At 44.2% G+C, this 14,515-nt stretch overlaps 1 protein-coding gene across 2 annotated transcripts in view; it reads right to left on the bottom strand.

Moving 5' to 3' along the window:
• KATNIP (katanin interacting protein) overlaps positions 1-14,515 on the bottom strand; it is a 361,314-nt gene that overhangs the window by 100,344 nt on the left and 246,455 nt on the right. For both annotated transcript variants that reach the window (XM_075830061.1, XM_075830062.1), the window contains one exon: positions 11,947-12,057. In XM_075830061.1, the coding sequence (XP_075686176.1) occupies positions 11,947-12,057 (111 nt within the window). The remainder of the gene's footprint in view (positions 1-11,946; positions 12,058-14,515) is intronic.

Genomic DNA, 14,515 nt, shown 5'->3' with positions numbered 1-14,515 from the left:
AATTCGGCGAGGGGAATGAATGAGACCCAATCAAATTGACAGTCAGAGACAAAACACCTTAAGTATTGTTCTAGAGATTGATTTGTCCTCTCCGTTTGGCCATTGGTTTCAGGATGGAAGGCGGAGGAGAAGGACAGATCAATCTCCAACTTCTTACAGAAGGCTCTCCAAAACAATGAAACAAATTGTACCCCTCTGTCCGAAACAATATTGACAGGGACCCCATGGAGACGCAGGATGTGTTTGACAAACAAGGTAGCCAACGTTTTGGCGTTGGGTAGTTTCTTGAGGGGCACAAAGTGGCACATCTTACTGAAGCGGTCCACCACCACCCACACCACCGACTTGCCTTGGGATGGAGGCAAATCGGTGATAAAATCCATGGAGATATGTGTCCAAGGTCTCTGGGGAATGGGCAACGAATGCAGTAAGCCCGCTGGTCGGGACCTGGGAGTCTTGGACCTAGCACAAACCTCACAAGCGGCGACGTAGGCCTTAACGTCTTTAGGCAACCCAGGCCACCAATAGTTTCTGGCAATGAGGTGTTTGGTACCCAGGACGCCTGGATGACCAGATAGTGCGGAGTCATGATTTTCCCTGAGTACCCTTAGCCGGAATTGCAGGGGAACAAACAGCTTGTTCTCAGGAAGGCTCCCGGGAGCTGCACCTTGATCAGCAGCAATATCAGAGACTAAATCAGAATCGATCGAGGAAATTATTATACCTGGAGGCAAAATACAAGCAGGATCTTCCTCCGAAGGAGGGCTGGCCATGAAGCTACGCGACAGTGCATCAGCCTTAATATTTTTAGACCCAGCCCTATATGTAACCAAAAAATTGAATCTGGTAAAAAATAACGCCCATCGAGCTTGTCTCGGGTTTAGCCTCCGGGCAGATTCTAGGAAAACCAGATTCTTGTGGTCAGCAAGGACCGTTACCTGGTGCCTAGCCCCCTCCAGGAAGTGGCGCCACTCTTCAAATGCCCATTAAATGTCTAAGAGTTCGCGGTTGCCAATATCATAGTTACTTTCAGTTGGCGAAAACTTCCTGGAGAAGTAGGCACAGGGGCGGAGATGGGTGAGGGACCTGGTACCCTGGGACAAGACAGCCCCCACTCCCACCTCAGATGCGTCAACTTCCACGATAAATGGCTCCATTTGGTTGGGCTGAACCAGCACCGGGGCCGAGACAAAGCACTTCTTAAGGACCTCAAAAGCCTGGACAGCCTCAGGAGGCCAGTGGAGGAGATCAGCACCTTTGCGAGTGAGGTCCGTAAGGGGCTTAGCGATGACCGAGAAGTTAGCAATAAATCTCCTGTAATAATTAGCGAACCACAAAAAACACTGTAACGCCTTCAGGGAGGCAGGTTGGACCCATTCCGCCACAGCCTGAACCTTGGCGGGGTCCATGCGGAATTCATGAGGAGTGAGCATTTGACCCAAAAATGGAATCTCCTGTACCCCAAACACACATTTTTCGGTTTTGGCAAACAGTTTATTTTCCCGAAGGACCTGGAGCACATTCCTGACATGCTCAATGTGGGAGGACCAGTCCTTGGAAAACACCAGTATGTCATCAAGGTACACTACCAGAAAAATACCCAGGTAATTTCTCAAAATCTCATTTATGAAATTCTGGAAGACCGCAGGGGCATTACACAACCCAAAGGGCATGACGAGGTATTCGAAATGGCCTTCGGGCGTGTTAAACGCAGTCTTCCACTCATCCCCCTCTTTGATGCGAATAAGGTTATACGCCCCCCGTAGATCCAATTTAGAAAACCATTGGGCCCCCTGAACCTGATTAAAGAGATCAGGAATCAAAGAAAGGGGATACTGGTTCCTTACCGTGACCTTATTCAGGCTACGGTAGTCAATGCATGGCCTAAGACCACCATCCTTCTTCCCCACGAAGAAGAAGCCAGCACCTACCGGAGAAGAAGAGGGACGAATGTAACTCTTAGCCAGGGATTCCTGGATATACACTCTCATAGCTTCACGTTCGGGACAAGAAAGATTAAATATCCTACCCTTAGGAAGCTTAGCTCCTGGTACCAATTCGATAGCGCAATCGTATTCTCTATGAGGAGGTAACACTTCGGAGGCCTCCCTAGAGAAAACATCAGCGAAGTCCTGAACAAACTCGGGTAGTGTGTTCGCCTCCTTAGGGGGAGAAATAGAATTAACAGAAAAACATGACGTACAACATTCATTACCCCATTTGGTTAGCTCCCCAGTATTCCAGTCAAACGTAGGATTATGCAACTGCAACCAGGGAAGACCTAGAACCAAATCGTACGATAATCCCTGCATCAACGGTACAGAGCACTGCTCCAAATGCATGGAGCCAACAAGGAGTTCAAAAACAGGGGTATGCTGTGTAAAATAACCATTAGCAAGAGGAGTGGAGTCGATACCCACTACCGGGACATGTTTAGGCAAATCAATAAGAGGCATAGCAAGGGACATAGCAAATTCCACAGACATGATATTAGTAGAGGACCCTGAATCCACGAAGGCACTGCCGGTAGCAGACCTACCACCAAAAGAGACCTGAAAGGGAAGCAAGATCTTAGTACGTTTCATATTTACGGGAAATACCTGTGCGCCCAAGTGACCTCCCCGATGATCACTTAGACGCGGAAGTTCTCTGGCTGCAATCTTACGCTTAGGACAGTTGTTCACTTGATGCTTGTCGTCCCCACAGTAGAAGCAGAGACCATTCTTCCTGCGGAATTCTCTACGTTGTTGGGGGGACACGGAGGCCCCGAGTTGCATAGGTATCTCTGAATCTTTCGGGGAGGAACGAAGCAACGGAGCTTCGGGAGGCATCATGGGGGAGTCGGAGGAGAAAACACATAAACGTTCACGTTGTCGTTCCCTGAGACGTCGGTCAAGTCGTATCGCTAAGGCCATAACCTGGTCTAGGGAGTCAGAAGAGGGATAGCTAACTAGCAGGTCTTTCAGGGCATTCGACAGACCCAACCTAAACTGGCACCTATAGGCAGGGTCATTCCACCGAGAAGCTACGCACCACTTCCGAAAGTCAGAGCAATACTCCTCAACAGGTCTCTTACCCTGACTTAAGGTCACCAGCTGACTCTCGGCAAAGGCAGTCCTGTCAGTCTCGTCATAAATAAGTCCGAGAGCAGAAAAGAAACAATCAACGGAGGAAAGTTCAGGGGCGTCAGGAGCCAAGGAGAAGGCCCACTCTTGGGGCCCTTCCTGGAGCCGGGACATAATTATACCCACCCGCTGGCTCTCAGAACCTGAGGAGTGAGGCTTTAAACGAAAGTAAAGCCTACAACTCTCCCGAAAGGAGAGAAAAGCCCTCCGGTCCCCTGAGAACCGGTCGGGCAACTTGAGGTGGGGTTCAAGAGGTGCGGTGAGGGGAACTACCAGGGTAGCATCAGGCTGGTTGACCCTCTGAGCCAGGGCCTGGACCTGTAGGGAGAGACCCTGCATTTGCTGAGCCAGGGTCTCACATGGATCCATAGTGGTGTCAGGGACCAGGGGTAGACTAGGTATGGGCTTGTGATTATGTAATGGCAGGGGGTAGGGAGACGGACAAGTGAGCCCTAATCTACCCGCCACTCTGTCCCTGCCTACTTGCAACGACCCGCCCTAGGCGACGGGGTACAACTGGGCGGCGGTCCCTGCGCTCAGTAAGTGCACGACAAACACGACAAACATACAAGGAACACAAGCAAGGAAAAGGGGCCGTTGCCCACGGCAACACCGTGAGCAACCAGAGTGGTGAACGAGCCGAGTCAAGCCAGGAGTGTGCGAGGTACAAAACGAAAAGCAGAAGAGTAGTCGGTAAGCCAGGGTCTGTATGGAGCAGGATCAAAAATAGCAGGAGCTGTAGGTGGGCCAGGAAACCACAAGGAAAGAAACACAAGCAATAACAAGCACCGAGGGACAGGAAGTGCAGGCTTAAATAGACCGAGGGCGGGAGCTAGCTGAGTCTGGCCAGGTTACGATAGGCTCTCCCACTCCTAAGCCTGCCAGCCTGAATGGTGGAAGCAGGAGTCAGTCTCAGGGAAGTATTCTCAGGTGCTGACTGATTAGTTCTGGGAGTTAACCCCGAAGCTGTGCCTGGCAGATCCTTTACAGGCTGTTTGGCAGTTATTGTATACTTTGTGCACGGTGACTCTGACAGTATGGCTGGGCAATTATGACCTAAATCAAAATCGCGATTAATTGAACATGTAACCTCGATTACGATTATTAAAACAATTATTTAGTCCACACCCCTTTTTGCATGCTAAGCCATTGAATTCATATTTATTCAGAGCATGCTGTACACAATATACCCCCTGACACTTCCCCGACACAGTATATTGCCCCATAGTGCTCCCCACACAGTATAATGCCCCATAGCTTCCCCCGCACATTATAATGCCCCTATAACTGCCCTCCACACAGTATAATGTCCCTATATCTGCCCTCCACACAGGATAATGCCCCCATAGCTGCCCCCACAGAGTATAATGCCCCCATAGCTGCCTCTACATAGTATAACGCCCCTATAACTGATTTCCACACAGTATAATGCCCCCATAACTGCCCCCATATATGCACCCCACACAGTATAAAGTCGCCTATGCTTTTCAAAATAAATATATATAAAACACAGAAAAATATATTATACATATACACTACCGTTCAAAAGTTTGGGGTCATCCAGACAATTTTGTGTTTTCCATGAAAACTCACAGTTATATTTATCAAATGAGTTGCAAAATGACTAGAAAATATAGTCAAGACATTGACAAGGTTAGAAATAATGATTTTTATTTGAAATAATTATTTTCTCCTTCATACTTTGCTTTCGTCAAAGAATGCTCCATTTGCAGCAATTACAGCATTGCAGACCTTTGGCATTCTAGCTGTTAATTTGCTGAGGTAAATCGGGAGAAATTTCAACCCATGCTTCCAGAAGGCCCTCCCACAAGTTGGATTGGCTTGATGGGCACTTCTTGCGTACCATACGGTCAAGCTGCTCCCACAACAGCTCTACGGGGTTGAGATCTGGTGACTGCGCTGGCCACTCCATAACAGATAGAATACCAGCTGCCTGCTTCTTCCCTAAATAGTTCTTGCATAATTTGGAGGTGTGCTTTGGGTCATTGTCCTGTTGTAGGATGAAATTGGCTCCAATCAAGCGCTGTCAACAGGGTATGGCATGGCGTTGCAAAATGGAGTGATAACCTTCCTTATTCAAAATCCCTTTTACCTTGTACAAATCTCACACTTTACCAGCACCAAAGCAACCCCAGACCATCACATTACCTCCACCATGCTTGACAGATGGCGTCAGGCACTCTTGCAGCATCTTTTCAGTTGTTCTGCGTCTCACAAATGTTCTTCTGTGTGATCCAAACACCTCAAACTTCGATTTGTCTGTCCATAACACTTTTTTCCAATCTTCCTCTGTCCAATGTCTGTGTGCTTTTGGCCATATTAATCTTTTCCTTTTATTAGCCAGTCTCAGATATGGCTTTTTCTTTGCCACTCTGCCCTGAAAGCCAGCATCCCAGAGTCGCCGCTTCACTGTAGACGTTGACACTGGCGTTTTGCGGATCCTATTTAATGAAGCTGCCAGTCGAGGACCTGTGAGGCGTCTATTTCTCAAACTAGAGACTCTAATGTACTTGTCTTGCTTCTCAGTTGTGCAGCGGGGCCTCCCACTTCTCTTTCTACTCTGGTTAGAGCCTGTGTGTGCTGTCCTCTGAAGGGAGTAGTACACACCGTTGTAGGAAATCTTCAGTTTCTTGGCAATTTCTTGCATGGAATAGCCTTCATTTCTAAGAACAAGAATAGACTGTCGAGTTCCACATGAAAGCTCTCTTTTTCTAGCCATTTTGAGAGTTTAATCGAACCCACAAATGTAATGCTCCAGATTCTCAACTAGCTCAAAGGAAGGTCAGTTTTATAGCTCCTCTAAACAGAAAAACTGTTTACAGCGGTGCTAACATAATTGCACAAGGGTTTTCAAGTGTTTTCTAATCATCCATTAGCCTTCTAACACAGTTAGCAAACACAATGTACCATTAGAACACTGGATTGATGGTTGCTGGAAATGGGCCTCTATACAAGTATGTAGATATTGCATTAAAAACCAGACGTTTGCAGCTAGAATAGTCATTTAGCACATTAACAATGTATAGAGTGTATTTCTGATTAATTTAATGTTATCTTCATTGAAAAAAATGGCTTTTCTTTCAAAAATAAGGAAATTTCTAAGTGACCCTAAACTTTTGAACGGTAGTGTACGTGTATATACACACACACACACACACACACACACACACACACACACACACACATAAAGACATACATACAGTATATGCACTTTTTAACTGAGTGGTATACCTGAATACTGCCATAAAATGAAAAATAATAATTCCTTAATAATAACTCTAAACAGTATCCAAATAAAACTCCATGTAGTGCCCACCCAACACTAACATATACTTCCCACAAAATACTGCCATTCAGTTTGCTAATAATACGGCCATACAAGTCTTAAAAATGAAATGGGGAATTGTGAAGATCCCTCATGGTCCAGGGCAGTGAAGGTTTACATGATCCAGTCTCAGGTTACTCCTGGGAGTCGCATGTTTTAGGGCCTCTAAGAAATGGGGACCCTGGGCAGTTGCCCAATTCGCCACCTGTAAAATTGGCTCTGGTAATACAAAAGGAAATAAATTTGAGTATACATCAGAGCAAAAAACCCAACACAGTGGGCCTCTTCTATAAAAAATGTTTAAATAGAGAAACTGGCTTTGTTGCCCATAGCAACCAATCAGAGCTCAGCTTTAATTTCTCAACCTGCTCTGGAAAAATGAAAGTTTAACGGTTATTGATTGCTATGGGCAAGAAGGCCAGTCTTTCTGCTAGACATTTATGATATGTTTACGAGTTTATTGGGTTGCTATACATAGCCTGTTCACATCAGCGTCGGGTTTCCGTTCATAGGTTCCATTCGACCTTTCTGCTGGAGGAACAGATGAACGGAAAGCCAAACGGAAGCCATAGTTTCTGTTTGCATTACCATTGATTTCAATGGAAATGTTTTCGTTGCAAATGGATTCCGTTTGTTTCCGTTCCATAAAGTTTCAGGTTTTTTTTGCGGAAACAATAGCGTAGTGGTTTGCATTTGGCTTTCCTTTCATCTGTTTCTCCGACGGAAAGGTCGAACGGAACCTATGAACGGAAACCCAACGCTGCTGTGAACACACCCTTTACGATATGTTCACACAGCTGTCAGAGGCTCTATTCGGAGGCTCTGTCGCAAACCGTGGCAAATTTGATGAGAACAGCACAGTATACAGCATTATTCTTCCTGTCAAAATGAAGGAAACCACACCGGAACCAAACGAACCCAAATGCAAGTCATTGGGATCAGTCGGGTACCTGAACTATCCGTACGACGAATCCGGTAGAGCATTGTGGCTTCTGATATGAACGGAAGCCACAACGCAAAAGTGTACATAGTCTTAACTTGGCAGCGGAGATGAGCATTTCCCCTTCCTAGTGCAGCATGTTCTATTCATCAAAGACGCGTTTATTATAGAAATCTTATCTCTGCCCTCTCTCCCCAAAACCCTAGGTTTTTGCCCTGAAACAGAGCACCCATGACAAGGCACTGGGCAGGAACTGCAACAAAACCACACTTTTTTGTTGGTTTTGGTGATGTATCAGTAAGAAGCTAAGTTTCATTGACTTCATATGTCATTACTGTTTGCAGTAGGAAGACCACCTTAACCTTATTGATGGTCAACATTCATTGCCTAGAAGGTTAAATGAATGTGATATGTTATTTTTATTAATTGAATAGTTAATTTTGTGCTATAAAGATAAAAAATATACCAGATGACTGGACAGCCGATATAGCATCGCTATCCTGTCCATAACTGTTGATCAATTACTATTATAAACACTATCGTGGTAATATACAGAAAAGTACATGAACATCATCTATCTCATCCACCACAGATTTCGATTAATTGGAAATAATTTTGTAACCATAACTGCACAGATTACTGGTATACATACTATATGTTAGTTATATGTGCCAAATGAATTATAATCTTGTAGCTAGAAGTAACCTGGGTTTAACAATCACAAGAAAAAACTGCATATTTTAGCATGATAGACCTAATAGTTGGTTATGCTTAATCATTAATGATTATTATTATGTCTCTAGCTACCTTTTCAACCAGGACCAGTTTTTGGCTCAGTTTTGTTAATCAAAGCCAGAAGTGGATGCCAAAGGAAGGAAAGGTATAAAGAAAGATTGATGAATCTCCTTTTTATTGTGTCCACTCCTGATTGACTCAAAAAACGGAACAAAAACGGTGTGTGTAATCAAGGCCTTAGAGTTAACATATCACTGACTAATTGAAATTAAATGGGTTATCCAGTTTCAGGAAAATACTGTTATTTTTTGTATAATTAATAGTAATACAATTCTGCCAATATACTTTCAGTATTAATTTCTCGTGGTTTTTAGGATCTGTGCTTGATGTTATTCAGCAGGTACATCAATTGTTTACTTCCAGTGGATAAAATTCTGTCCATGGTCATAAGATGGACACACAGGTGCTGGGATTGTTAAAAGACACAGTCCTGATTCACATATTGCAACTGTAACGAGCCGTGCACCTACAGTGGATATAAAAAATCTAAACACCCCTGTTGCCAGGTTTTTGTAATGTTACAAAATCAGTCCAAGAGGAATAATTTCAGAACTTTTTCCACCTTTAACGTCACATATAATCTGTACAATTGTATTGCAAAACAAACTGAAATCTTTTAGGGTGGAAAAATAAACAAAGAACAAAAATAATGTGGTTTCATAAATATGCACACCTTTAAACTAATACTTTGTTGAATTACCCTTTGACATTATGACAGCATTCAGTCTTTTTGGGTAGAAGTCTATCAGCATGGCACATCTTGACTTGGCAATGGTTGCCCACTCTTCCTTGCAAAAGCGCTCCAAATCGGTCAAATTGCGGTCAGTATTGCAGTATATCGTGCAAGCGATCTAACGATCGCTGGTTGAAGTCCCCTAGGGGGACTAATAAAAAATGTAAAAATGAGTTAAATAAAGTTATTTTTTTTGTGTAAAAAAAATAAAAATATTAAAAGTTCAAAAAACCCCCCTTTTCCCATTTTCCGCCTAGAGCATAGTAAAAAATTTAATAAATAAACATAATTGGTATCGACGCGTCCGTAAAAGTCTGAACTATCACAATATCATTATTTAACTCGCACGGTGAACGCTGTAAAAAAAAAAAAAATTGTAAACGCCAGAATCTCTATTTTTTGTTCACCTAATCGCCCACAAAAAATGAAATAAAAAGTGATCAAACCGTCATATTTACACCAAAATGGTATTATTAAAAACTACAGCTTATCCCGCAAAAAATAAGCCCTTATACCACTTAATCGATGGAAAAATAAAGATGTTACGGCTCTCGGAATTTGGCGAAACAAAATAAATTTTATTTTTTACACTTAGGTTTTTACTTGTAAAAGTAGTAAAATATAGAAAAACCTACATATATTTGGTATCGGCGTAATAGTATTGACCCATAGAATAAAATTAAGATGTTGTTTTAATTGTACAGTGAATTCCGTAAAAATGGCGCGCAAAAAACCATGGCGGAATCGCTGTTTTTTTCATTTTTTACCCCACAAATAATTTTTTTCCCGTTTCCTAGTACATTATACGGCAAAATAAATGGTGCTACGAAAAACTACAACTTGTCCCGCAAAAATCAAGCCCTCATAGTACTATATCGACGGAAAAATAAAGGTGTTATGGCCTTTGGAAGGTGGGGAGGGAAAAACGAAAATGAAAATCTGAAAAAGGGCTGCGGCATGAAAGGGTTAAAGGTGGAAAAAGTTCTGAAATTATTCATCTTGTGCTGATGTTTTTGACATGACAAAAACCTGGCATTTTAACAGGGAGACTTTTTATATCCACTGTATGTGTCCATGAATGAATGTCAATGAATGTCCTATTAAATAGCAACAAGTAGCGATCTTAAAAATCGCAAGGAATTAAAGAACCGGACAACTGATGACCTATCCACCAGATAGGTCATCAGTACATCTTCATCTACATCTATGGGGGTCCGACACCCGGACCCCACACGGATCAGCCGCTCCAGACGGCAGGCGTCCATGCCGGAAGCAGCTGTCTTAAGTGAATAGGAGCAGAACTGCAGTTCGGCAGCACGGCCGCTATGCAATGTACGGAGGCAACTGGTTCCGGCTCCATACATTGCATGCTGTGCAATAACATCCGATGCCCACAGGCAACTGGAGCAGCTGATTGGTGAGGGTCCGGTGGATAGGTCATCAGTTGTCCGGTAGTGGACAACCCCGTTAATACTGTATATTGGAAAATTATATAACTTTGAATTATACAAAAATAACATTAATTTGATGAAACCGGACAACCCCTTTAAAGCACATTAAAATTAGTCAAATCTGTATGTAAGGTTTTTAGTCATTTTAAAAATGGTATGTTGTATTCCACAAAAAGACTATTGTTCACATAACCCACTTCAGCATCATAAGACTAAAGTGACATGACAGTGAAAAAAACCCCCATTAAATACTGATAAAACTGTCAATTTTTCATGGCCGTTTTGCATCATTGTGTCTCCAAATTTTCATCCATTTCCAGTCGGTCTGACCGTTTTTAATGGCCGCTTGTCATCAGTTTGCCATACATTTTTCATGGCAGTTAAAAAAAAACGGATGAATTTCATTTGTCAGGGTTTTTGTTTTTTTGTCCCAACCACCTGACAACACCACAGTGCCCATGTAGATAGTGCCACAGCGCCCACCTGTAGATAGTGCACACATAGATAGTGCCAGTGCCCACTGTAGATAGTACCACAGTGCCCACATATAAAGTGCCATAGTGCCCACATAGTGCGACAGTGCCCATGTAGATAGTGCCACACATAGTGCCCATGTAGATAGTGCCGCAATGTCCCAGTAGAGAGTGCCACAGTAGATAATGCAAACATAGAAAGTGCCAGTGTCTACTTTAGATACTGCCACAGGGCCCATGTAGATAGTGTCACACACAGTACCCATGTAGATAGCGACACAGAGCACCTCTAGATAGTGCCCATACAGTGCCACAATGCCCATGTAGATAGTGCCACACCCACCTTGAAGATAGCACACCCCCGTAGATAGTGCCATACACACCTGCTGTAGATAGCACTACACCCCCTGTAGATAGCAATGTTGGGGCTCCCTCTAGGAGCGGAATCCCCAGCCAGAGCGTTGCCGACGCTCTGGCCAGGGATTCCGCTCCTAATGGAGCCCCTGACGTCACTGTCCATATATGGATAGTGACGCCAGGATTTCCTCCAGGAGCAGAATCCCCGGTCAGAGTCTTGCCGGGGATTCCACTCCAGAAGGAGCCCCTGACTTCACTGTCCATAGACGGACAGTGACGTCAGGGGCTCCCTCTAGAAGCAGAATTCCCAGCCAGAGCGTTGACAACGCTTTGGCCAGGGATACTGCTGCAGGAGGAGCCCCTGACGTCACTGTCCATATACGGATAGTGATGACAGGGGCTCCTCCAGAAATGGAATCACCGGCCAAAGCATCGGTAATGCTCTGGCCGGGGATTCCGCTCCAGGAGGAGACCCGGAAATCACGGTCCGTATATGGCTCCTGGAGTGATGTCATGTGGACAGTAATGTCAGGGGGCTCCCTCCAGGAGTGGAATCATCGGCCAGAGCGTTAACGACCATAAACTTGAAAAAAATCAATGTGTGTAATTTTAAAATTAAACATGAAAACAAGCAGTCATAAGAAAATGTACACCTTTTAAATCACAACAGATCTATTAACAACGAATCCTACTGAAATGAAAAGCAAAGTTAACACAAAAGGATACTGTTCTCTGTAAGTTGGATTTTCTCTCCGTGGTCATTGTACATCTCAAGGCCATTTAGACCGATGTAATAGGGATCTCCCCAGCTGGTGAGAAGTTGAAACTGAAAGATAACTGAACACAGTTTTAAGGAAAAGACGACTTTATTTGTGATGCAGCCAGTACAGAATTTACATCTCAGGAGCGAACCTGTCGGAACACATTGTCTGACCCCTTAGGGCTTGTCCACGCATAACGGATTTGGTGCAGGAAATTTCAGAAGCATTTAAGCATCAACTAGCAGACAATCTGCTGTCAAAAAACCCCACCATTTCATGTGTTTTTTTACTGCGGAAAATAGTGCATATTTTTGCTGCGTTTTTTGTGTGGTGATATTTCTTCTTCTTGTGATGTAATTTCCACCACCTGTAAGAAATTCTGCAGCAAATTACGCAGTACATTGTCGTTGGCTGCGAAATTGTTGTTCCTCATTCATTTCTATGGTGAAAAACGCAGGAAATCAGTCCACTTTCCGCAGTATTACGCACCGCAGGTGCATGTAGATGACATTTCTTAAATCACACCTACTTTGCTGCTACTGTATTCCTCTGCGTCTTTTCTGTCTGCAATTCCGGACGTAAAATACGCAGCAAATCCGTTGCGTGTTGACAAGCCCTTAGACACCGCTCATATTGAAGGCTACAACTTAAGCCATATATGGCATTAAAATGGTTGTCTGCTCTTATTAAATATAGCAGAAGATTGCAGTGCACTACCTTGTCCCTCCCAGTCTCCTCACCTCACCCCTAAAGCACTGAGTGCCTAATTAACATTAACATACTCAAAATGTACATATGAATACACACTGTTCAGTGAATATAAATATAAATTTGCACTTCAGCAGGTGCCCTTCCACTAGGATGCCTATAGTAACAGGCCTATGGTGCTTATATGTAAATTCAGCCCTGAATGCAGGTAGACACACTCAATCTGAAAAGAGGATAATGTGCCATTATAGTAACCAAGCAGGTAACCAAGCAGATCACTTATTAAAATTAGTTGTTCAGAACAACAATGCATGCCATGTTCGAACTGCTCCAGTCAACTGAAAGAGGCGTTACTGTAAAATGCAAACATCTAGAAGCAATAGCCGCTTAGTCGCAATGTAATAGATTCACAGAAAATGGTCACTGTGCGCTGAGGAAGGTAGGGTGAAAAAATACTTTGTATTTACATTGAATTCCACACTGCCTTTGGAAGCTAAAATAATGGATAACTCCTGCTGGTACAGAAGATAAAATCTTACTAAGCAAATCCCAAATAGCATTATTTTGATTCCGAGGAAGGCTTTAAAGGGGTTATCCGGGGACCAACAATTGCATTGAAATAATATATTTATGTGGAACTAAGTAACTTATTAATATACTTTAATTAAAAATTCTGTACTAAATGGTGCAGTTCAAACCTCATGAATTATTCAGGAAGTGCTGGAGCTTTTCTAACAATGACGACGCTCCGGCATGGGTCCACGCGACTGAGCTCTTGCTTCATGTGCTGTTCGTGAACACGTCGCAAGGGGCTGTCACATTGCATCGCTTTGCTCGGGACTCCAGCAATGCTCCCGACGTCCATATTTGGTCAATCCATATATGGACAATCACGTCGGCAGCACTACTGGAGTCCCCGAGCAAAGCATCAGTTGATGCTCTGTCTGGGGACTCCACAACTTCTGCCCACGTCATTATCACTGTCCATATATGGACAATGACGTCGGCAGCAGTACTGGAGTCCCCGAGCAGAGCATCAGCTGATGCTCTGCTCTGGGACTCCGGTTCTGTTGCCGATGTCACTGTCCATATATGGACAGTGACGTGGGCAGAAGTCCTGGAGTCCCCGAGCAATGTATCAGCTGATGCTCTGCCTGGGGACTCCACAACTTCTGCCCACATCATTGTCACTGTCCATATATGGACAATGACGTCGGCAGCAGTAATGGAGTCCCCGAGCAGAGCATTAGCTGATGCTCTGCCCCGGGACTCCAGTACTGCTCTGCCAACGTCATTGTCCATATATGGACAGTGACGTGGGCAGACGCTGTGGAGTACCCAGGCAGAGCATCAGCTGATGCTTTGCTTGGGGACTCCAGTACTACTCTGCCGACGTCATTGTCCATATATCGACAGTGACAATGACGTGGGCAGAAGTTGTGGAGTCACCAGGCAGAGCATCATCTGATGCTATGCTCGGGAACTCCAGTACTGCTGCCGACGTCATTGCCATATATGGACAGTGACAATGACGTGGGAAGAAGTTGTGGAGTCCCCAGGCAGAGCATCAGCTGATGCTCTGCTCTTGGACTCCAGCGATAGGAAACCCCTGAATTGACCAAACATGGACGTCGGGAGCAGTGCTTGAGTCCCGACCAAAGCGCTAGCTGATGCTCTGCTCGGGACTGAAGCAATGTAACAGCCCCTTGTGGTCATGTTCACGAACAGCACATGAAGCAAGAGCTCAGTTACGTGGGGTCGCGTCGGAGCGTCATCATTATTAGAAAAGCTCCAGCACTTACTGAATAATTCATGAGGTTTGAACT

The sequence above is a fragment of the Rhinoderma darwinii genome, chromosome 6 (assembly GCF_050947455.1).
Source record: "Rhinoderma darwinii isolate aRhiDar2 chromosome 6, aRhiDar2.hap1, whole genome shotgun sequence".
In the NCBI taxonomy this organism is placed as follows: Eukaryota; Metazoa; Chordata; class Amphibia; order Anura; family Rhinodermatidae; genus Rhinoderma; species Rhinoderma darwinii.
The sequence above is the reverse complement of the archived record's forward strand: the minus strand, read 5'-3'. Positions and strand labels throughout refer to the sequence as shown.